Consider the following 26,393-nt stretch of genomic DNA (forward strand, 5'->3'; position numbering starts at 1 on the left):
AATTTATTTAGATAGAATGTGATTTTCTATATTAAATTGAAGTACTTTCTTTTATATTACCATGTGGCCTTATATCTGTGTAATCCTTCAGTGGTCCAGGGCGTATACTAGTCTGTGTGTTCTGATACCGCTCAAGATTAGATCTGCGTATTATTCAGAAGTTGCAGATATGATACATACTGTACCTTGATACACAGGCCACGATACGATACATATCTCGATACAGTGAGCTTTTGATTTGATACGGTTCAATAAAAAATAAAGGCTAAATCATGGCTTTGTTAAAGTCTTTGTTAAACCACTTCTTGCGCAAAGTTAACTTGAAGCACACCCATTTTAATCATCAAAACAGTGAAATGTCAAATGTGTTGCATAAACGAGTTTCCTTCCTCTAAACAAGCAACAAACTGTAGCTCTGTAACAAAATAATTTAGTAAAATACACCAAAAAATACACTTGGCGATATATTGATACAGCAGCCCCTGATATCGATACTGTATCATCACATTAAACAATACGATATATAGAGATATTTCTATATTTTGCACACCTACTCAAGATCGCCAAGTGATTTCTGAATTAGATGTATTGTATTCAATAAGCAAAATGTTATTAATTAAATGCCTATTACTATTATGCATGTATCATTTTGATGCCTAACTTTGTACAATTAATAATGGTTTATGTTTTATAGGCATCGGACTATACTTTTTCTAAGACTGTGGCTCTTATATTTACTCAATTTCTTGTGACTGTAAAAACTAGAAGCTCTCTGGCATTTTCATTTTTAAATGTAGCTCACTGGAGGAAAAAGGTAGGAGACTCCTGCTCTAAAGCTATTCAGGAAAGGTTCACTTCAGTCCTGTGAATATAACTTCTTTAGTATCGATACCTGCTCAAATGAGTATCTAGTTTCGATACTAGCTTTAGTATCGATTAGTACGGTTTTTCGATCCCTTTGACAACCCTACACTTCACACACATGTTGGCACAATTTGTTCCTTTCCAAAACCAAATGCTCCTTGTGTAATTGAGGAAAATAATTGAGTTGTATTTTTCCTGGCAAGTGTGACTGCGATTAGGTTTGCAATATATACGTTTAAAAAGTAGGATTATGTTCAGAACACTCATAATAAACAACTGGAGCATTACCATTTGAGAAGACTGAAACATGAACTGACAAACTGAGAATCCCATTTTGATAGAGGTCTAAACTACAGGGACAATATTTTTCTAAAAAGAGGGTATTCTGTTCTTTGCAGAGGACAGTCTATTGTCTAAATAATTGCAGCCTTTGCGATTTGATAATTGCTCCAACTCAAATTGCAATTTCCACATTGACTGTGATTATCTGCGGAGCCCTACTACGCACTTCCACTGCACACTGTACACTTTCAGCCCACTACCATCACCAACATATGTTTAATAATAATAAAAAGCAATCTTATCTTACATGAGTGAGTTGTGGCGACATTTTAATGAAACTAAACTGTATTCACTCAAACTAATGGCCACTTTCTACTGGGTCCCTTGTGTGAAGTGACAATAACAAGGGGAGGAGTTTGGGACCAGTCCAGACGAAACCAGCAGGGGGCAGAATCACCCTCCAGCTGTAGGGAAGTTGTGTTGTGGCTTGTGAGGCATGATGCAAAATGATAACAAAACTAAAAAAAAAAGCCGTAGCTATATAAATATATACATGTAAAGTAAGTTCGGTCAAGTAACATTTGTATAGTGCGATTACAATATATAATTAATGATGTGGTGTGTGACCTGCAGCTGATTGTGTAAGACTCTGTGTGGCTTTGCTTAAAGGGTTGATGTTTATGTAAAGTTTAGACACGGTCAAACTCCTCTCCCTGCCAGTGGGTAGAAAGTAGGCCAGGGGAGGTGTCGTGCTGCTACAAACAAGTCAAATGGACTGTTTGTGGGGCAAGGGAGGCCCGGGCTGAGCTCAAACTGTGCAAACCGCTCTGTCTTTGTTAGGAATGGTTCATAAAAATGTCACACATAAATATGACATGGTATTTGGTTACAGGCAAGTTTTTTTTTCTTCTAGTGGCGTTAAAATGACAATATACAGAGAGAGATACAGGACTGCATACCATACTCACTCATAGCCTCTCATCTTTGCATTGTTTTCCTTACTCCTCAATAAAGTTTGTCTAAGTCTAAGTCTGAAGAACCTCAAATTCATAACAGGGTAAATCAGAAAGCTCACTTACTTTCGATGAAAAGCGTGTTTGCACGGACAAATCCCCAGCTCATCCTTCTGTTTGAACTCCTCCAGGCACACAGCACAGATCTGAAAATCACATAAAAGAAAATCAATTCTGTGGAAAAAAATTATAACTTCACTTTTAGCAAGTCATTTTGTAAGGCACTATTGATCTGATCTCCCTGTAACTGATCTGAGACAGTTTTGAAAAGACAACTCAGCACAAAACAAAGGATAAAATGGATCCAGTGAGTGCCCAGAGTCTGACAGTTACCACAACTTTCAATAGGGGAGTTTGTCATTTTGGCAGCCTCTGTTTTTCCTGTCTTGCTGAGACTCTCACTCCTTCATCCACAAAGTTTCTCACCTTTTAAAGAAAGACTAGATGGACAAGCGAGTGTGAATACAGCAGCAGGGGAGTTTTAGGGCCCTTCACTGGTCTGAATAAACAGAAAACACTGTCTAATGAATGCAGAGTGAAAGAGTGTGTCCTTATGTGTGTCACATACAGTGGAGCGCTGACTGTTGAAACCTGTTTAAGGGATCTATTTAACATTGGCACAAAAACATCCATCTTAAGGCTACATTTATATGATGACAGTCTGAACAGAAGATGAAAAAGTGGCATCGCGTTTTCACTTTTTACTCCACATTTAGACAAGCGTTTTTGGGAGATAATCTGCGTGCAAACGGTGACGCAAAAGTGTGTGGAATTTGATTGTGTATGCATGCCAGGGGGCTAGGTGGTGATGTATGTGACATAAACGCATACGTGACCTTAGCAGATCTGACCAGAGTTTTCCGTCTTGGGAGGTGTAGACAGAAACGCTACGGCGGAGCGTATTCAATGTTTCAAAGTGGTTTCAGATGTTTGCGTTTTTAAGCCCCAAAAACACTGTCACCATCTAAACAAAAGGCACTTCTGATAAAATATTTTGTCCTTTTTACCCGCAAGTATTCTCATGTGAACAGGTCCTAAAATACCTTTCAAAAAGTTTTGGTTATATAAGATCTGAACTTTGTTTAAAGATCCTATATTACACAAAATTACACAAATCTTGTGAGCTTTAAGCCATGTTATAATGTTGTCACCTTCTCAAAAACATACCCAGAGTTGTGTTTTGTTTCATTCACAGATTGAGTAATCCTTTATTACTAGTCTGTCTACATCTACAAAGCTCAAAATCCTCTGTGGTGTCATGTTGTGGTATTTTAACAGAAAGTTAGCATCCACCTTGTACCTTTAATTCAGTAGATTGGTAGTTCCTGGGGTGAAATTATCCAAAAGATTATTGTTAAGGTGTACAGAGCTTAAAAACATAGTGGAGCACTTCACAAGGTGGAGTGTTTTCTGTTTGAGAGGAGGTTAACCTAAAAATATGTAGGATTTGTGTGTTAAACATGTGTGAATAAAACAAAACACAACTCCAGGTATGTTTGTACTAAGGAAACAACATTAAAACATAGATCAGAAAATAGTGTAATATGAGCCCTTTGAGCTTTCACTGTTGAAATGTGTTAAACCTGTTTATTTAACATTGGCAAAAACAACTTAAAGACCTTCCAAAATGTCCTGGTTACGCTACATTTGTCTTAACTTTGTTTTAGTAATCTCTCCAAACAGATGCTTTGACGTCGTAGTCCTGTAATGTGGGTCATTCCCCCAGTGTTTGTGTGTCTGCAATGATTGACTGCCCTTAAACAAATAGAGCTCGGTGCACTCCCATTGTGCTTTAGGATGGGTCTGACACAGCACACAGCACGGCTTCAAGGGCCGGTGGGAAATTCCAGCGCTCCCGGTCACAGTCGCATACACGTACCTGCTTTTGTCACTTTCATTTGCATATGAGTGTCAAACAGATAGACCCCCAGCAGTTTTCTATTGAGATAACAGTGTGGCTGTTCTACGTTATCAACTGCCCCTGTTACTTTCTAACCTGGAGAGCCGATCAACCGTGAGGAGACCAAGGCCACGAGCTCAAAATCATTCTAAAACTATTCAGAAAAGGTTCATTTCTTCTTCTTGTGAATTAGGATTAAACTTAGACCGACTTTATTGAGCCACAAGGGAAATTATTTGAACACAGTAGCTCACACATCACAATATAATACAATAACAAAGAGCAAAAGGTTCATTGTGTAACTTTTCTAGTGGAGCGTCCTTCAAATGCTTTTCTCCATGGAGATGTTATTGCTTTGTCTGGAATGCTTCGCAGTATGGTATTGATTAAACCTTTCTATCTTCACGGAGACCCAACCAAACAAAGTTACAGGTCAGATCTGTGGAGAGGCGACGTCACTCACGGTCAGTATTTTTGAACTATAAAACCATCTAAAATTTAATAAATGTAAGGTAGAGCTGTTTAACGTCACACTCTGGAACATTCCAGAGAAAGCAGTGACTAGGGGTGTGCAAAAAATATCTAAATATCTATATATCATATTGTTTAATATGATGATACAGTATCGATTTCGTGAGCTGCTTTATCGAAATATCGCTATGAGTATTTTTTGTTGCATTTGACTAAATTATTTTGTTACAGTGCTACAGTTTTGTTGCTTGTTTAGAAGAAGGAAACTCGTTTATTCAACACGTTTGACATTTTGATTCGTTTTGATTATTAAAATGGGTGTGTTTCATATTCCATTTGGCACAAGAAGTAGTTTAACAAAGACTTTTAGTATCACAGCCATGATTTAGCCTTTATTTTTTATTGAACCATATTAAATCAATTTAAAATATATTGTATCAAATCGTATTGAATCAAAAGTTCACTGTATTAAGATATGTATCATATCATGGCCAATGTATTGAGGTATGTATCGTACCAGCAACTTTTTAATGACACCCAGCCCTAGCAGTGACATTTACATAAAAACAAGCAGGTGACAGACCCCAAAACAAAGTTACACAATGCACATTTAAGTCACAAAAACAGCAATCTGACTTTTTTGTAGTACTGATACCTGCTCAAATGAGTATCAAGTTTCCATACTAGTTTTTAGAACCCGATTTTCGATACTTTTACAACCCTAGACTTCACACACATGTTGGCTCACTCCATTCCTTTCCAAAACCAAAAGCTCCTTGCACAATTTAGGAAAATGGTCTAGCTGAAATTTTTTGGCAAACATTGTGATTGCGGTTAGATCTGTTTAAAAAGTAGGGTTTTGTTCAGAACCTGCATAATAAACAACTCCATCAGAAGACTGAAACATGAACTGGATTTACTACACTTTGACAAAGGGCTGGTGTTATGGGAAAAACATTACTCATGATTTGTTTCCCTCATATTGATCAATCATGAATTTTTATTTTGTTTGATTCAGTCTTCCCAAAACAAACTCCAAGCGTTTTTAGTTTTTCATGAACATAAAAAGTACAGGCTTTTCATCTGTACCATTTAACATAAAAAAAACCACACACATATTGGGCCCATATTTGAACTTTTTAGTGTATTGTCTGTCTTCCTTAAATCACCAGCACAGGCCAGTATTTTGTTTGGGTTGATCTACTGCCAGAAAATACACACAGAGTTTTATTTTACTTTAACTCAGAACACTGCACAAAATGTGACTACACAGCTCTCTTATGGGTTAGTGATAAAAAAAACAAACAAAAACAAATATAAAAAAGGGTCTGGGGTGAGTTTCTAGTAAATTTACAATACATAATATGAGGAAAATAATCAAAGCAAAAATATTGGCAGAGCTTGTAAGACATAGCTGGCACTGGATTCTAAACAATCTAGGATTTATATATTAAAAAAATAAAAAAAAAAAAAAAAAAAAAAAGGAAAGAAAGGGGAATAAAATACCTTCAAAATTATGCTTTAAGGTCATAGTGAAAAAAATATGAAAAGAAATGCTGACGGAGAAAATAATATTAGTTACATAGTTAAAAAAGGAAAATTAAATTATAAATAGGCCAAAAGAAAAAGGGGCCAAGCAGTATGATTATGCTGCACTACCACATATTATTATTATTTTTTTAATTTACTTTTTTTGTGTGTGTGTTTTTGGGGGTAAATAGCAGGGAGCTTTATTGTTTTATATATTATTTTATATTTTTGTGTCTTGTTTTCATGTCTGTAATTGTATTATTTAATGTCATATTTTTTGTTTTTTGTCTTTAATAAATACAAAAAACAAAACAATTTAATAACAGCGTTGGCCATGAAAACACCCATATCAGTCGATCTATTCTTCAGTCTGCTCCAAACCACAGGCTTTTACTGGCAGAGGACTGGCTGCTCTCCATTCGCCACACCCCAACCATATTGATGTTTCGTTTAATTGTCCAGCCCTTCTTTGAAACCACGCAGAACTGTTGTTTATTTTACCCACTTGTTAAGCAAAAATGACTTGGCCCATTGTCAGAGATGTCATGTCAGTGTGAACTTTGTGGCCCAAAATATAACTATCATCACATTCAGTTTTCATTCACACAATCCTCACTGCAGCAGCTAATCTTATCCCTCTGTTTTTAGCAACAAATAAACCGTGATATGAAGACACACAGGCTGTTTTAGTGATGTAACTTTGACTTACCTCATGTAAATTTAACTCTTTGACCTTTTCCTTTTGGATGACCTAAAAAGGATTAGAAAAAAAAAAACATAATAAAGTCAGCCACTGTGATTTAAGGTATAAATGTGGAACAAATGGTCCTTAAGGGAAAACGCAGTTAACATTTCTGCTCACATAAGATTTGCAGTGTTACATAAGTTATAGGCTATGACAAATAAATAGAAATGTGCTGTGTTGATGCAGGGTTTGTCCTCTACTGGTGTTACATAAGTCTATGGACATGCCTGTTTTACCTCGAAGTATCTTCACGCACGACGTTAACGTGAACAGACGACTCAAATTCACATCATGTTTACCCCCAATCAAGTCTGACCACTCACATCCTGGTCTACGCGCAGCTCAAGCAACCAAACACGTGTGAACAGGGGCTATATGGGTTCAGCTGCTTGGAGTAAGTCATAGATACAGAACGGTAGATCTTGCGTTTAATACTGCCGGCATTTTGGTTCAGGAGGTCCATGGTCTAAGGTAAGGTCTAAGGTTTTTAACAGTATCAGCGAGAGAAGATGCCGCACTTGAAGTGGAATAAGAAGACAAAAGAGCAAAGCAGAACATTTCATACGCAAGACTTTATTTTGTTCGGCTATGATACTAAATGTGTGTTCTAAACCCAGAATGACTAAACCCAGGACTAAACAAGGACTGAACCAGGACTAAACCAGGACTGAACCAGGACTGAACCAGGACTGAACCAGGAGGATTAAACCAGGACTAAACTAGGACTGAACCAGGAGGACTAAATCAGGACTGAACCAGGATTAAACCAGAACTGAACCAGAACTGAACCAGGAGGACTAAACCAGGACTAAACCAGGACTGAACTAGGACTGAACCAGGACTAAAAGAGGACTCAACCAACTCTGAACCCCGGACTGTCCCAGGAGACCTAAACCCGGACTGTACCAGGACTGCAAAAGGACTGAACTAGGACTAAACCAGGTCTGACCCAGGATTAAAACAGGACTGAACCAGGACTAAACCAGGACTAAACCAGTAATAAACCAGGACTAAACCAGGACTAAACCAGGACTGAACCAGGACTGAACCAGTAATAAGCTAGGACTAAACCAGGACTGAACCACAACTGAAACAGGACTGAACTAGGACTAAACCAAGATTGAACAAGGACTGAACCAGTAATAAACCAGAACTGAACCCCGGACTGACCCAGGACTGAACCAGGTCTAAAACAGGACTAAACCAGGACTAAACCAGAACTGGACTAGGACTAAACCAGGACTGAATCCCGAACTAACCCAGGAGGCCTAAACCAGGCCTAAACCAGGCCTAAACCAGGACTAAACCAGGACTAAACCAGGACTAAACCAGGTCTGAACCTATCACCTTGTCCCTGATTGATGTTCATTCATTTAAAGCAGCATTACCCCAGTACCAAGATGGCGGCTTTGTTGACGTGTTTATTCCAATAGACAGCCGTCCTCAATGCGAGATCTACAGTTCTATGACTATGGCAGTAAGTTAGCATTATCATTGGCACTAAAACTTTTCACAGTCATCTGGAATAAGTTCTCCACTGGAATATCCTCGTATTAGTCAGAATAAATATATATAACATATTTAAATTATTGATACTTTGCAGCTGATGCTATCAACATTCTTTGGGGGTGTGACGCTAACTGAAGGCTCTGCACTGTCTGAAGCTTTCTTATACTCTCACCTTTTTCATGTAAAATGTGCTGTTTAAATCCATTTTCTTTTTTTTTCTTGAGTTTTTCAGACCATCTTAAAACTTTTCTGTCTGTGTTTGCTGAAGCGTGCGTTGTGTCTCCATGGTCTGAAGATTCCGCCATAGACATACACGTAGAACACCCTGAGTGTAATGTCACTGCAAAGTATCAGTTTCTTTCATTTTTACTTGTAAGATGTCATGTTTGTTTTGACACAAACTGGCCATGCGTTTAAAAGGGGAAATGTGTGACGCAATGTTTCGAGAATATTTTGGAGAACATGAAAATGAAAGTGCGAATCAGCCTCGTCCAGTTGAACCCAGACTACAGTACTATTACTAAAACAAGAGTTATGTAAAAATAAATTACAGGAAGCATTATGACCTGGTCGGTTTCTATACTTACTTGTTTGTAGGCATAAAGTTCTTTGTGTGCCTGGTGCCGTAGTCTGTGAAAACAAAACAAAAAACAAGTGCTTGATTAGAACTGAGATTCAAACCTCCAGGTCAAGTAACTATCCCTAAACCCTGCAAGAGAAAAACAACACAAAGAAAAGGTTTAATTTTGGCATTTAAGTTTTGTATTGGGCCAGATTGTAAACAAACAAAAAAGGATGGTTTGCGCTCTGTTAGTTAGCAGTGGTTTATTCATATTTGGCTTACTATGTAACGCAATAGTAAGTCAAGTTACACATTAACAAGAATAACTTCTATCATCAGGCCAAAGAGACCATAGCCCCAATGGATAGACCCGTAGGCACAGAAGAGCACTGGTAAAATATCAACTAAATGTGATGGTGTAGATGGACCAAAATAACCCTAACACCGAGTGCAAAAGAACTGAATGAGGACGGAAGATAGAAGGATGGGTGACAAGAAAAGCCTAATTTTGAAAGACATTTTTGCAAAAGAAGGAAGGAAATATATGAGACATGTAGGTTGTAAGATTTACCTCCATTAAAAGTAACCTTAACCCCTCGCAGCAGAGTGAGAGGGATCTGTAAAACAAGCAGCACAGTCTAGGAGAGAAACTGACATGATTCTCAAAGAGACCAGCAGATAAAGCTGCAGACACTCCCAAAGTTTAGAACTGGAGACTAGGGGCCCAGAGCTAATTGTGAGTTCAAAAACAAGAGAGAAGATAACAAAAGTCAAGCACGTGATCTTGTTTGACTTGGCCTGCTCCTTTGCTGTTTAACTTATACACTATAACTCTACAGTGTCATAAGTGCAGACAATGGATGACTTAGTTATTATGTATTCTAGACGGTCCTTTTTGGGATTTTTAGTTTCATGCCCTGAATCTGATCTCTGGCACCATAAATATGAGACTTCATTAACAGAGAGCTACTACCTTTATTTTATAATGAGCACCAAAAGGGCAGAACCACTGTACTAGACGGTGACTAACAGCCCTGATGACTAATGGCCTTGGCAGACGTGATGGGCCCTTTGGGAGGCTGCATCTTTAGGAGCATTGAGGGGAAATCTGACCCCTATTTCTTTGGTAAATTAACATGGCAATGTGCTTTCACTGAGTCAAGGTGCCACATCCAAATCTGGTGTTTTCTTTCCGCAGGGACAAAGCAAAAATAGCCTGTACTTACCATGTCAGGGTGAATTTTGAGGGAAGCTTCTTATGTCTTACATTAAAAGATGAAACTGCTTCCGGAAAAATAGGTTACGACTCATTTTTAATGCCATGGTAATAATTTAGACATGCAAGTCACAAATTGTTAGCAGTGTCTCCAAACTGTGCTGTTGAACCCTTTTACCGTCAGGTAAGAGGTTTACCAAAAGTCAAAATCAAAATTAACATGATAATGCATATACTTGATGAGTGTCATGCAGGGCAATAGCATTAGCATATGCTACAGTTTTACAACCTTGGCCATCTAATATGATCTTATTATATCTTTGCTTTATTCCAATAAACTCAAACTGCATTATTTTGTATTGCTGTATGTAATATATCAGATATTGAAACTACATAAATACAAAATACAATATAAGAATCATAATTTCTAGATATATGTGTGTATTTAAATGGTATTGGTGATGAGGGTTAAAATGTGCTTTATTACAGTTACAAATGGTTTAGTCTGACTGAAATGTTACAGACTGAACCACTGTCTGTACGACACTCACCAAACACCACTCAGAGGAATAAAAGTGTGAGAAGGATTTGCAGATCTGACCTGATTAAGTAGCAGCAGAAGAGGAGGCTGAGGATGAACACAAAGATGGCCGTCCCAAACACCACGATGTAGATATTAAGAGGAAGGTTCTGGAACCCTATATTTGGCATTCTGAAACTGTAGTGCGGAAAGTCGGAGCTCATGGATAATCTGGAAAAGAGGCACAAGAAGGAAAATCAGGTTGACTAATTATGTAATTCTATTGAAACACAAATAGCATTAAAGCACAGCCTGATGTAGAAAGAGATGACTTTTAAAATGAGAGGGGGGACTTTGCTTTCAGAATGACCAAAAATAAATACAACTGTTATTTTACTATAACATCAAGTGGGGGGGTGTTATGCATGTCTACATTGGTGGAAAGTTCACCAATTCCCAGTAAGACACAATACAAACATTAGCAAACACAGCCAAATATGCTTTAAGACTCAAGAGAACTCAAGAGAAAATACAAAATGGATTTTAACAACACATTTTCAGGAGTCTGTGGTTAATTTGAGCATTGATGGTCCTGTTTAAGTGCACAGATCATCTCAGCTGTTGTAGTTCCAGCCAAATCAGCTCTTTCTGGTCAGGTTGTGTGAAAATAAAGCTGAGATTAAAGTCTAAATTGAGTAACAGCGCTTCAGACGGAGCAGTGCTTTCAGTCAGCTTCACACCCCCAGGGAATGTTGATGACCTTAGCTGCAAGGTATCAATTGACAAGAAGGGGCAATGCCACCCATAAAAATAACTGACTAATTACATCATTCAATTGAAACACAAATAGCTTTACAGCAGGGCCTGAGGAATGAGATGTGGTTCTTTCACTTTCAAAATGAGAGACACTTTTACTTTCAAAATGACAAAAAATAAACACAAAACATAAAATAGCACCTAATTTTTGACCTAAGTCTGTTATTGGTAAACTAACTTTATAATGCCAACAAAAACATGCAGGAAAATCTGGGACTATAGTACTGTTATTGTACTAAAGTAATCACTAACACAAAGTTTTCATCAAAGACCAGTGGTGGTAGAAGAACTCAATGTTGTTATTTAAGTAAAAACACCTGAGCAAAAAAAAATTATGTAAAAGTGTCACATAAAAAAATAAACTTAAGGAAAAGTATTGAAGTACCTGTTTAAAAATTTACTTTAAGTGTATAAAGTAAGGTATTTTGTGCAGATTTTGCATTTGATAAACATTCGTGCTGAAATTTGTCATTACATTTTTGAGTTTTATTTTGATATTTTTGTTCATTCAAACTATGAACTGTGAAAAACATTAACAATCTCAGCCTTTTGCAGCAGGTCTCAAACTATAATAAAAAATATTTTTCAGTCCTGCTCAAAAATGTAGTGCAATAGAAAGTAGAGATACGTGCTGTCAAATGTAATGAAGTAAATGTAGAGAATATTCACTTTCAAATATATTTAATTAAAGTACAGATACCTATATTTTTTACTTAAGTACAGTTCTTTACTACGTTTACTTTGTTATATTCCACCAGAGTGAAAAACAAAATAAAGCAAAAGGTACAAAATCTGCTAATTTTGTGTTCCCTAGGCCTGTCACAATAACAAATTTTGAAACTGAGAAGCTGCAGAGAAATATTGAGATAAATTATAAAATTTAAACTATTTTAAGCCACTGACACAAAGCAGGATAATGATGGTAAACAAATAATACTAACATTAAGTATAGAAGTTATTTATGCCCTCTACCCTATAAATATAGAGCCACAAAATATTTTCAGATACTAAACACAGCTTCATCTTTAAAGGTGCATTGCATAACTTTTGTGGTGGGGGCTCTGGCAAATGCTTTTCTTTATGGAGATGTTGTTGCTTTATCTGGAATGTTTCACAGTATGGCATTAAACCTTTCTATCTTCTGTCAAACCAAACCAGAACAAGTTACAGGTTAGATCTGTGGAGAGGCAAATCCACTTAGTCAGAATGCCAGTATTTTTGAGCTATAAAACCATCTGTAATTTAATAAATATAAGTTAGACCTGCTTAAATGACATATCCATAGAAAGAAGCAAGTGAGGTGACGAGCCCCCAACCAAAACGTTACATAGTGCACCTTTAAACGAGCTCTACACCCTTAAAAAGATCGTTTATTCATGGTATTAGAAACTTCTTGGTTGGGAACTTACTCAATCGGTATGGGGGGACATGACCAGACATGCCTGGGATAAGCCAAAGCGAGGGGAGGAGGACAGGAATAGCTCTGGCTCCTTTTGGGAGAGTCCTGCGCTCCTCCCCTTCACAAACACTAATGGCTTTATATTCAATGGAAAGTTTTGTGGGTTTGCTCCTCCCAGAGACATCCCACCGGAGTCCTGGGGGCATGATAACAAAACTGACCCCTACTCTAGAGTCAGGTTACAAAAACAAAAAAATTAACACTTTCATATCTTTTTACGATAATATTATATTATAACGTGATTTAAACACATTTTTTAGTAAACAATGACTTATGAAGGACCACAAATTTAAGCTGAGTTTACAGATAAATGTCTCCAGACAGCTGTGTTTGGACATCTGTTAGTGTTGGTGAAGTAACTAAATACATGAGTAACCTATTCTGGTAAAATGTGCTTCTTCTTGAGTGCAAGTGCATGTACTTCTTCCTTCATCCTTCCTTAAAAATAGTGATAAATAAATCTGTTAGTGTTGGTGAAGTAACTAAATACATGAGTAAACTATTCTGGTAAAATTACTGTTCTCGTGGTGAGTACATTTGCTTCTTCAGCCTTTGGGTAAAGTTACTGTTCTTGTGATGAGTACATGTGCTTCTTCCTTCATGCTTCCTTAAAAATAGTGATAAATAAAAGCATAACAAACAACAAAAGATCAAATATAAAGCTGTTCTAATACTGGGTTTTACATTATAATATTATATTGTTCAGAATACAGTATTATGATGGGACACTGTAACAAAATACGACACTACAAAGTATTTATACTTTGTAGTGGCATCACATTGGGGTTGGTGTTTTACATGAATCTCTATGGTTGAATGTTCAGCAGTTACCGTGGTGAGACAATGCATTGCACATTGGAAAAGCACTGTCAAAAGCATTTTTAAAGGTTGTCTGAAAGCTCAAGAAAAAGTACAAAATGGATTTAAACGACACATTTTCAGGAGCTCGTGATTAATTCTGTGACAAATGCTCATGGTCTTGTTTAGGTGTTTGATTTTCAACAAAAAGGTGAGAGTGACTAACTGAAAAAACGTTGGCTAATACTAGATATCTTGTGACTGTAATTTTATGTGTGAGAGATTTTTTAACAGCACAAATCATCTCACCTGTTGTAGCTCCAACTAAACCAGTTCTTTGTGGTCAGATCGTGTTGAAAGAAAGCTCAGATTAAACTCTAACAAACCTCAGACAGAATATGCCTACAGTTAGCGTCACAACCCCAGGGAAATCGCTGCGAAGTATCAACTCGGTATTCTGTAACTAAATACATTTTCAAAGTATTCTTCCTGGCTTTAACGTCATAACCTTGACCCAGTTCACACACACACTGTGGTTTTGGGGTCACTAACATGAACCATATGTGCTCACGGCAAAAGCAATTCATTTCGAGCACATGGCATTTATGATACTTGACACAGCAAGACTCTTCTGTTAAGTAGGATAACGTTTCCAAAAATACTAGAACATATACTAACTAGAATTTACAAAACAGTGCTTGAATTAATCCTATGTATACCCTTAAATATGTTCCCGGTATTAAACAATGTCTCACAAGCTTGTATAAACCCGCTGCTCACTGCTGTGAACAGGACACGATCGCTGTCAATACAACACAACATCTGTTAGCACTTAGCGCCCAACAGCTCAATATTGTACCTACTTTTCGTCTGTTTTTCTCCCCATGCAAATCTAGTGACTTCCAAGTAAAGAGACTCACCCTTCTGGAGACTTCATGGTGCAGAGATTAGCTCAAGAAAACAAATCGGGGTTGTCTCAGCTGTCGGCTACTTCTCCTCGGCTCCACATCACTGAACTTTTACAGCAGTGCTCCAGTTCAAACGGAGACCATTTTAACGACACAGGGACGGGGAAACGTTAACTGAAAATAAGTGAAAGTAGCAACACAAGTATCCACTGACAATAGGGCTGGCAAATTATCAAGGTTACGCACTACAAATCAGTTACTACTCCCTGTTCATTCAGCTCTAATTTAAAGGTGCACTACGCAGCTTTTTTTTGTGGAGGGTTTGCTCTCTACTTGTCTTTGCCTCAAATGTTCCACAGTATGACATTAAACAACTAACATTTATTCATTACGAGTGTTTCTGTTGCTCAAAAATACAATAATTCCTTCTGTGAATAGGGACGCCTCTCCGCAGATCTGAACTGTTGAACATTCTAGACAAAGCAATAACATTTCCACAAAGACAGATTAAAATTCATGCATTATTGTGGGAGAGATCAGATAAACTTTGACCCAAATAAGCAACATTACACATCCACTGACAATAGGGCAATCTCTATTATCCAATAAAAATTATACAATACTCGATAATAGAGAAACTACTTTATGCAACTAATACAGTATCCCCCAGGTTTGACTATCCCAAATTTAAGACTTTTTAAAGACTTTTTTAAAAACCACTTAAATGAAAATTAAGACCAATATCGCACCCATTATGTGGGTGAAAAATGCCAAATCCAATTCTAATAATGACTATTACTCAATGCTTTAAATAACTAATAAATAATAAATAATATATTATTATAAAATCTCATTCAGATTAATTTATAGTAGTATGCATTGCTTGTAAAATGGCCAAAAAATAATTTATAACATTCTAACAAGACAAACTAAGTATTGTTTGAGCATACTCCAGTTAGATGTTACATGATTTCACTTCCCCCCCCCCCCCCCCTGTTTGCACTGCAGTTCAATTGAGTATACAAACAAAACAAGCTAACGAAATTTAAGACCTTAGTGAAAAAAATAAGACTTTAACAAGACTTTAAAAGGCCTGAGCTGCAACAAATAAACAGCAGAATGAAGCAATACTTTGTCACAGAACTCACTTTTTGTATTCTCTACAGCTCAAATCTTTACGTATTGCAACAAAAATAACTAAAATCCCTCCACTTTTGCAAAGAAACTGTATCCATGATGAATATGTATCCCTAAAATATACTGTCTCATCTCTCATTTGTTGAAGTTGACATAGTAATTATCATGATGCCTAATTAAAATCAGTGACTACTCTCTATTCGTTTCAACTAACTAAAAGTCTAAGATGCTGATTCAAATTTATGCATTATTATGAGACAAATCAGATATGAACTTTGACCCACTTCAGATTTCAGAGTCATTCCCCCGTAATAAAATGTACACAGCACCATGTTCTGACACTGACACCCTTAAGGTAAGAAGTGATGACAGTCAGTATCAAGAATCTCTTAGCTCGTAGATCTGCCAAGACTACATGAGGAAATCTTACCCCAAGGTGTAATTTACAATGAAAGTATGCAACTCAAGCCTTGGTATTTGAGGCTTTAAGATGCACTGTGTAACATTTCGAGTGTTGTTACATGCTGTTTCTCCACAGAACAGCTAAGTCTAAGAATGTCTGTATACATGCAGGCCAAAAAAAACAATAGCTGCAAGAGATGTTCAGGGGAGTCTAGTGTCTTACATAAAGGTCTGCTAACATACATACTGTATATTCACACTTGCAAACACATAAGCACCATTTACTTTGGGCATTTTATTTTTAGATACGCTAGAAAATGCCACGCTCAAAAGTCATTTCCTTTCTGCAACAAAAACAATCACACTGAAGCTAACTACTAGTGTTTGGTTTTGGTTTTCCTGATGTGTGCATAAACCTAAAGACAGTTACATTTGAACTCAGATAACTTAAAGGTGCCGCATTAAGCAACACTGACTCACATGTTACACTGACTCATGCTGTTACCGAGGGTTGGGCGATATGGGATAAAAAAGAATAACTTTTTCCCCTCCATACTGATCGATGTCAAGTTTCGATTCGATCTTCTTCCATCTTATTAAAAACATGAAGGCATAAAGGGCACGGTGTCAGGATCATTACAGTTTTTATTTTGTGTTGATAGGACCAATATTTTCAGAGATATTCACATTTAAAATCTGTGGAATACATTAAGCCTAAGGCCCTAACCACACAGCATACGTCAGTATTGAGGCACGTAACCTCACGAAACCTCAGCCGCATGTCAACGTGAGGACGGCCCCACCAGCAGCTCCAACAGAACGTGCGCCTGCGCCACTACCTCTGTGTTTCTGAATGGGAAAGCCAATCAAACATGACTGGGCGCGTTTAAAACTACAGGTCTATAGTGAAAACAACTGACTGAACAGGCTTTTATCGTCATGTTCTCTATATATTCTGATCTGGATATGCGCCTATAAACATAGAGCATCAAAAATAGGGTGGATTCTATTTTCTGAAATCTAAGCTCACAGGACGTGCTGCTCCATACGAGTGCCAAAGCGCGGGCTGTGTGGCCGTTCTCATTCACTTTTAATGCATTCTAAAAACGGGCAGTTTTTGCACTTGCATTACACACAATTGCGTAAAACACACTTGCATAACACACGCTAGCATAAAAACTGCCCGTTTCACTCATTAACTGTGAGAAAACAATCGTTTACTTTCCACAACTTGGATTATAATGATCATAAGCACAAGAGGAGAGAAAGAGGAGAAAAGGTGAGGCACTGCAGCTGGATCAGAGAGGGAGGGGGAGGAGCTGTCAGACGGCACTGCGCACACAGAGGGAGAGAGAGAATTTAGTCAAATTGTGAACACTAGATTTTAATCAAAACTTGTAAACACGTGAGGGGCAAAGGGACACGCTGTGGCTCCGGTGTTTTTCCTAAACAAGAGAACGTAAATCCTCATCAGCACCACGTGCTCTTACTGCCACATGTTTGGCTGTAGACCTGTCGATTAAAATCCGCTTGTCTTAGCAATGAGATCAGAATCAGCATTTATTTGTCATTTCAGTATAAACAATATACAGAAACAAAACAATCTACTCAGATCCAGGTTATCAGCAGAATAAAAAACAATAAATAGTAAATACACCAAGTATTGTCCCCCAAATACACCCCCCATTTTCTAAAGTCAAGATTGCAATCTATTGATAGCCCTATGTTACCTCACCAAAACATACCTGAGGTTGTTTTCTTTTCATTCATTCACCCTTTATTATTAGTTTGTCTACATCTCCAATGCTCAAAATGCTTTGTTTCACCTTGTGATGTCATGATGTGGTGGTTTTCAAGTTAACAGCTACCTTTTACCTTTTGTTTAGTAAAGAAGGACAATTCTAAGCCTGAAATCATTCTAATGTTTCTAGTGAAGGTGTATGGAGTTTAAAAACACAGTGGAGCACATCCTGTATTACCACATGACTCCAGGTCTGTTTGTGATGAGGAAACACCACTATAACACAAGTCAGAATATAGTGCAATACTGGCCCTTTAACTTAGACAACAGGATATAAACCACAAGATAAACTGTCAAATACCAAACATCCTCAACAAAAAACAATCCAGAAATGGGAGCTATGCGTCTGGACAGATGTTGGCTTGTCTCTGCACTCCTCTGCTCTGCTCTCCTCCTCCTCCTTTTCCTTCTCCGTCTCCCACCATCTGCCTCTCTCACTCAGTCATACGTACATTGCCTCACCCTCTTACATAACATCTCCCCGCACACTGCATTCAACGGACATACGCAGGACAATGTTACTGTTAAACTGATTTACTCGTGTATTTATTGTTAAACAAATCTACATTATACAGTAGCTGAGCAAGAAAATAATCTCTTGTTGTGAAATCAGTCATATCACAAGTGTGACATTTGTGAACTCAAAACAATGTATCTCAGTCACAGAGCTAAAGCCGTGAGTGAACCAATCTTGTAATCCACAACACATGTTAGCTGACAAAAGCGACGGCAGGGCAATCGAAGGCTGAAAAACAGAATGTGTTGATTTGCCATTGTCATTCAATGCCTGATTATTACTCAAGAAACCACAAACAGGAGTGACTACTGATGTTTTAAAGGTCATATGTTAGGCAAAATTTACTCTTGAGAGATTTAAATCATGTTAAAATGTTGTTACCTCAAAACAGATGTGGAGTTGTGTTTTGTTTCATTCACATGTGTTCGAGTAATCATGCGTTATTAGTCTGTCTACATCATATTTTGCAAAGATAATATGTTCATTTTGGATTGTCACCTACTTCAGCAAAAAGAGAAGAACTATTTGACAGTACACTGACTACAGCTGTTTTTACTGACCTTTTAATGCACTGTATGTTTGTAATGGGGTCAGTGATTGAACTATTCACATTATGACAAAGGATTTCCAGAGGTTTCTTTGATTGCATAATAAACCGTCTTTTTTCAAAGGAGAGAGAGTCTTTCTTTATAAACTGACTTAAATGCATTCCCTGTATAAATGTAATAAGATCATGTACATCATGTGACATCATGAAGCTGTAGTTTTCCTTTTATCTTTAGTTCAGCTGAGACGGGAAATTCCAGGTCTGATATTATCCAAAAGATTCTAGTGAAGGTGTGTGGAGTGTAAAAACACATTGGAGCACTTTCTGTATCAGCACATGACATCACAAGGTGGAACAGAGTGTTTTCTGTCTGAGAGAAGAACTCAGTCTAAATATACAGGGGCTGTGTGCTAAACATGCAACAAAACACAACTCCACGTTTGTTTGTGATGAGGAAACATTATAACATAGATCTGAAAATAGTGTAATATTAACCACCCGTTAACTACTCTTGACCCATACACTTTTACTAACATTTCCAGTTAATACATGCTCAGTAGCTGTACAGGTTTATTTTAGTTTGTAACACTTTCAATATCACATACAGAGGGAGTTGTCCAAATGAGAAGTGGAAATTTCCACCAGCTCTGGCCTGGGTCGGAGATTTGCACATCTGAAACTTAATATGCCAAAGGGCAGCAACAAACACTGGGGCCTCCTCAGCAGAAGAGGTAACAGCTCTGGGAATTATGCACAAATTTATTTCAGCGTGTATTACAATTTTATCTTGAAAAGTTCTACAAAATTATGACACGAGAGAATACATCTATGGAAATTTTTCTCCCCCACCTAATTGAGTTTTTATAGTTTTATGGCATTGAAGTAAAGCTAAAAAAACACACTCACATATTTGCAAATGACAGAAATCACTGTCCAATGTTACGGGAAATTGACCCTTCTCAACTTTAAGCCATGTTAGAATCCTTTTACCTCCTCAAAAACATACCTGAAGTTGTGTTTTTTTGTTTCATTCACACATGTTTGAGTGCCAAATGCTCTATTCCACCTTGTGATGTCACAAAGCGGTAGTTTTCAAGTTAACAGCTACAGCCTTTTACCTTTCGTTCACTAGAGATTGGCAATTCCAGAGCTGAAATTACATGTGTGAATGAAACAAAACACGACTCCAGGTATGTTTGCAACGAAGAAACAACTTTATAACATACAGTAGATCAAAAATAGTGTAATATGGGCCCTTTAAGCGTTCCCATATCAGTCCATGAAGGAAAGATAACGCATTACCTAATATAAAAAGACAGCCTTGTGTACTTTACAATGTAGGTCACTGTAACTCCAGTTGTAGATCTGGGGGCACATGTGACCAATTCCACGCTCTCGAACTACAACAGCTGCTAGCCCAATGATTTACAAACACATGGGGCCATCCCACATTTCAACACTGTTTTCAAAAGTGTGTTTTTGTGGCATTCTTGAGCAGTAATTTGGGGTCAAGTGGAATTTTATCAATGCGGTCAACCCACTCTTTTACATCCAAAAAAAAGAGAATAATAGTAGCAGCAGCACAGTTTAGGGGCCAAATCTATGTCGTTTTGTCTTATTTTTTTAATATTCTGATCCTATCTTCATTAAAGGGCCCAAATTATTATATTTCCTGATCTATGTTATAATATTTCCTCATAAAAACATACTTGGGAGTTGTGTTTTGTTTCATTCACACATGTTTCACTCTGCATATTTAGGACATGTTCTTCTATCAAACGGAAAACACTCTGTTCCAACTTGTGATGTCATGTACAGGAAGAGCTCCACTGTGTTTTTAATCCCCATCCACCTTCACTAGAATAATTTGGATGATTTCAGGCCTGCAATTGCCAAACTCTTCTGAAAAAAAGGCAAAAGGGTGTAGCTGTTAACTTGAAAACTACCACTACATGACATCACAAAGTGGAACAGAGCATTTTGAGCTGTAGAGACGTAGACACTAATAACAGAGGATTACTCAAACACGTGTGAATGAAACAAAACACAACTCCAGGTATGTTTATGAGGTGGTAACAACATTGTAACACGACTAAAAGTTCACAAGAGTCAGTTTTAAGTAATATGGGACCTTTACTGTATCTGTTAGGGCTGATTTAGGGTAAAATTTGCATTAGTCAACTCATTATCGGAATTATTTAAGAAGAATTCATATGAGACATATGAGTCATTTTGTATATGTATAAGTTAAAATACAGGTTAAACTAATGATTCACAAATTCCATCAGTCTTTATATAAATACATAGTTTCCTGGTACTTCTTTCTTTTACAGCTTTTGCAAATCTTGTGCGGTTATTTGACACGAATCTCTTGCTATTTTCACTACTTATTTTGAATTTACTATAACCATTTATATACTATTATACTTTTGCTCTTTGTTATTTCATATATTGTGATGTGTGAGCTACTGTGTCCAAATAATTTCCCGCAAATTTGTGTCAAAGTCAAAGTCTAAGTCATGGTCTTGTGATTGGAGTTGAAGTCAGATACACAGAGATAAATATAGTTTTGAGAGCTTTTGTTGCACTCCCTTTTTAGTCAACTAACCAATCGATAGAAAGTGTCAACCATCACTCAGTAGATAACACAAGAACAGCCCCACAGCCAAAAGGTGAACATGTCAATACAGCTGTTCCTCGACACAGTTGTCTTGTTATACATCAAATTTGCCAGCCCAAGGGATAATGTAAATGAGCGATCTTCTTTAGAGCGTGTTTTTAAAAAAATCCTGAAGACATATGAGTCTCATAGCTGTCAAGTACAGGGTAACAGTTGCTATAAATAAAGACAGTCGTGTGAGGGGGAGCTGAAATGTGAAAACCAAAGCAGTCATATTGGATTTGGGGTTATCTGCCAGTGACCTGCAGGAAGTAAACAGAGTCCTCCTCTCACTGTTACACACAAACACACACTGACACAAACACACTCACGCAAACACCCGAGCAAGTGAGTGCAGGGTGTCAAACTGAACACAATACAATTTCACAGTCCATTTGAACTTCTTGGATGACTTCAACTTCTTGTATTCTTGGTTAAAAATCGACTCATTCAAGTGTTAAACAGGAGGAAGAATGGATGTATTTGTAGTAGAATAAATTGTAGTAGACCAGACCTGAATACAAAACTATCACAGTGTCTCTGGGTGCTGGGTTCTGTACCGACGTTAAATAAACTTCCCCGGTGTCACACTCTCTCCTCAACTCTTAGACTACTACAATTTATTCTACAACAGTATCTGATCTAATCTGCAAATTTTATCAACAAGCCTGAATATCTGTCATCTTTTGTACAACTAATATGGGGTTAGTGCACATCCATAATGACAATGTATGAAATATACTCTGTTTTTCCCAAAGTGTTTCCCTTTGGATTATGGTGGCCCTTTCTAAATCAAAAATAAACTGGACTAAACATTGGAATAACAAATTTGACTTTATTGCTTATTGTATTATCTATTTTAATCTTATAAAAGAGACTACACTGGTCAAAAATTACTAGTTAAAAAATGTAGGCATTAAGTAATTTTTGGTACTTTTTTATCTCTAAGCGTGTTCAATACATTGCTTCCTGTATTGTTTGTTTGTGTAAATTAAAAAAGGGGAACCAACCAATCATGGGACCAGTCAAAATGATTTCGTTGGTACATAGGCCAACATATGACATGAGTTTTAGGAAAGAATAACCACATTTCATCTTCACCACCTCTCAAGCTCCTGATTTTTGGGACTGGTGTATATTTTTTTTCTAAGTTGTGAAGTTAGGGTCCACAAAAGTAGTGATAAAGTGATAAAACATAGAAACTTTGGGATTATCACTTAGGCAGTCTGAGGGAAGTTTACAACCACACCTCGTATTAGAAATATATGAAAAAACACATTAAACAAACTATTAAACTTAAACTTAACTGTGTTATGTAAAGAGCTACGTGTGGATATGTAACGATCATAATTTAACCTCTGACTTCAGCGTGAGAGCCCAGTGCCCCCAGCTAAACCCTAACACTTGGTGAATGGTCCTTACACATTCATATCCTCTTAAGTGAACTATTATGCAACCGGTATTAACTCACAGCAATGAAATACAGTCTAATGCTGCGTCTGATCAGATACATTACTGTTACTAATTCAAGAAGACATTATTATGTAAAACTTTTAAGAGCTTTTAAACATGTTAGAGTTGGTTCTTCTTCATCTCCTCACTCTTTGTTGATTTACGTGTGTTTAGTAGTCTTTATTGTCCTCCATTCGAGGCACCATTGCTCCGAAAATTCCTGTTTACACCCTAAGTTTGTTTGTGAAACTAGTACAGGGGCAAGTGCTTTGTGCATTTGTAGATGAGAAAGATGTCTGTGCTTTTACTCTAAACTGGATTTAAACTAAAGCTATTTCCTCGAGGGCCATTCCAGATTCATAATGTGTAACACTCAAGAGTGCCACACATATCATTCTGGCTTCTTATATTTTTATATCAATACTGCAATCTAAAATTTACTTAAAATAAAATTATAATCTGTGTGTCATAGATCACCATATATCACCATGACACACATGATTTTGAATATTCCAGGAATTCAACAATGGGAGATCATTGGTTTCAACTTTGAAATGAAGCTGTGTTAACATATGAATCTTACTAATAATAATTTAACATTGACAGTACTTTTCTTTTTTGTTTTTGAAACAATGTTTGCATCACACATATGCATATGTGTGATGTGTGATATGTATACAAACATGAGCTGGTCAATGTTAGCACAATGTTCTTGGGCTTACTCGTTCACTCATTTACACTAATGATCAATTTCCTTTTCCTCCGTTCTGAACATCAAATCATGTGACTAACTGTGCTGTCTGCCAGTAACAATAAACAATCCCAAATGATTGAGCAACAATGGGACTTGAATCTGCCTAAGCATTTTATCTGCTTAGACTCTAAGCTCTGAACATACATCAGCCCATTCTCACTCAGGCACCTGCTGGAACTGGCCTGTCAGAGCTCAACAGACTGTATATAAACTCTTTGCACTCTGTGGTGCTCACGTGTGTTTGTTTTGATGTGCAGTTCATGTATGATGTTACAATATGTAGTGTTTGAATTTTGGTGCTTTCTATAACAACGATAAAAAAAATTGAATCCTGAGTTGACAAACACAGTACCCTCCTGTAGTGCTGGGTGATGTTGACAAAAATGAACTAATATCTTCTGAGATTATCTCACTCAGAGATGATGAAGATGACACTTATAACTAGGGCTGGGTATCATTCAGAAGCGGGTATGATACATATTTCGATACACAGGCTTCGATTCGATACATATCTCAATTCAGTGCACTTTCGGTTCAATATAATACATTTCTAATCAATTTGATAAATTGAAAAATCATGGCTAAATCATGGCTGTGATATTAAAAGTCTTTGTTAAACCACTTCTTGTGCCAAATTAATATGAAACATGCCTATTTTAATCATCAGAAACAGTGAATATGTCAAATCTGTTGCATAAACGAGTTTCCTTCCACTAAACAAACAACAAAACTGTAGAACTGTAACAAAATAATTTTGTAAAATAAGCCAAAACACACTCTGTGATATATTGATACAGCAGCCCATGAAATCAATACTGTATTATCACATTAAATTATATGATATATGGATATTTCAATATTTTTGCACACTCCTACATACAACTTTATTTGAGAGAATAGACTGCATTTGTTATCATCTTATCTGCAATCTGTTGTAATAGCATGAAATACTCCATATACTATTTGTTGCACATTAAATACCACTGTAAATTTAGCACCATGCAGTGATGTATCTACACGTTACTAAAGAAACTTAAAGCCTGTATCAGTGGGCGTCATTCACATCCCACCAGACCTTTAAGTCACTCCACCCTCAGAAAGGAGGATTGAACTAAACACAGGGTGGAGAGCTTTAGGACAGATTGGCATCACTCCTGGCCCGGTCCAGACCACACTGGGCCAGGGGACAGGTCCGGGGACAGGTCCGGGGACAGGTCCGGGGACAGGTCCGGGGACAGGTCCGGGGACAGGTCCGGGGACAGGTCCGGGGACAGGTCCGGGGACAGGTCCGGGGACAGCTGGGCGTAGGCTGCACGCTGCTAACCAGTTAGCGTTAGCATTTCTCCGCTAACTTATTGTACGTTAGCCCCAAATGTAATGCCATCCAGGACTTAATGCACATGTATTATTGTCATTTCGTATGTAAAAGGCCAACACAAATAGTCATACAAGTGTTTTCACCCCACGCAGAGCAATCGAGTCAAATGAATTTAATAGTGTTTGTTGTGAGAGCATCCAGCACATCCATCAGTGACATCCACCCATTACATCAGCGGCACCGAGGCGAGAGCTGCGCGTTTAGGGTTAAAATATTAAAAATAAACTCACCAACAACCTCTGCTCCACTTCTGATGTTGTGTTTTGACGTGTCTTAACTCTTGCTTCTCCAGAGAGCAGCTGCTGTGGTGACAGTGCGATCCCAGTGAAAAAGGACACTGTAAAAAAAAAAAAAAAAAAAATGTGCTGCCTTCCCTAAAGCCGAGCGGCGGCGGGGGGGAACTTCATCTCACGCAGCCGAAGAGAGCGGGGTCTGGACGGGGCACGAGAAAGACGCGATCCGTTGACTCCAACCGCTAAACGGACGGAACTGAAGAGGAGGAAAGGTGATCGGGAATGGTGACGTTCGAGCAGCCGGGGGAGATCCGATAAAGGCTTTCACGTCGCGCGTTATTTAGCCGAGAAAGAGCGGCGGGAGACGGGAGAGACGGACGGAGACAGGCGGATGTGGCTCTGGCTCTGCACGGCGCGCACGTACCACTCCACGGGGTGAGCAGGACCAGCAGTGAGAGACAGACCACACCTCCTTCTGCTGCCGTACTCTCTGCGGTGGTGAATGGAGCTGGAGGTCGGGGGACAGCGTGTCCACGGGAGAGATGCTCGTAGGAAACACGCAGGGAGGGGGCTGGCTGCACATGGTCACGTAGCAGAATGTAAACGAGCCTGGAGTACAGCTACCACTTAAAGAGATAGCTCCCCGTTTTCACTAATTCAATTTTAGTGGAGAATAAGCCCAGGAGCAAAAGAAACTGGCATCAATAATATCGGAGCATTGATTAGAAATCACTAAAGCCATTGTGTTTACTAGCTTTTGTCCAGGCCTTGACCATTTAAAACACGTCTCAGAGCTGGGATTCAGACATCATTTCAGATTTGATACACAAGATTCAACTACAGATTCAATCCTGCAGTTTTTTTTTTTTGTTTTGTTTTGTTTTTTGTTTTGCACTTTTGTGTATATCAAAACTTTACAG

General features: G+C 37.8%; 1 protein-coding gene across 2 annotated transcripts in view; it reads right to left on the reverse strand.

Moving 5' to 3' along the window:
• The window catches only part of rnf24 (ring finger protein 24), a 32,329-nt gene extending 6,266 nt beyond the window's left edge, over positions 1-26,063 (reverse strand). For both annotated transcript variants that reach the window (XR_008632813.1, XM_020930532.2), the window contains exons 1-5: positions 25,471-26,063; positions 10,694-10,843; positions 8,902-8,944; positions 6,770-6,811; positions 2,226-2,305 (exon numbers count right to left, since the gene is read on the reverse strand). Coding sequence is in view for 1 of the 2 variants with exons in the window: in XM_020930532.2 (XP_020786191.1) it covers positions 2,226-2,305; positions 6,770-6,811; positions 8,902-8,944; positions 10,694-10,836 (308 nt within the window). In the remaining variant the exon portion in view is untranslated. The remainder of the gene's footprint in view (positions 1-2,225; positions 2,306-6,769; positions 6,812-8,901; positions 8,945-10,693; positions 10,844-25,470) is intronic.
• Positions 26,064-26,393: the final 330 nt, after the last annotated feature.

This window comes from Boleophthalmus pectinirostris, unplaced genomic scaffold (genome assembly GCF_026225935.1).
Source record: "Boleophthalmus pectinirostris isolate CB_2022bp ecotype Guang Dong unplaced genomic scaffold, ASM2622593v1 HiC_scaffold_22, whole genome shotgun sequence".
In the NCBI taxonomy this organism is placed as follows: Eukaryota; Metazoa; Chordata; class Actinopteri; order Gobiiformes; family Gobiidae; genus Boleophthalmus; species Boleophthalmus pectinirostris.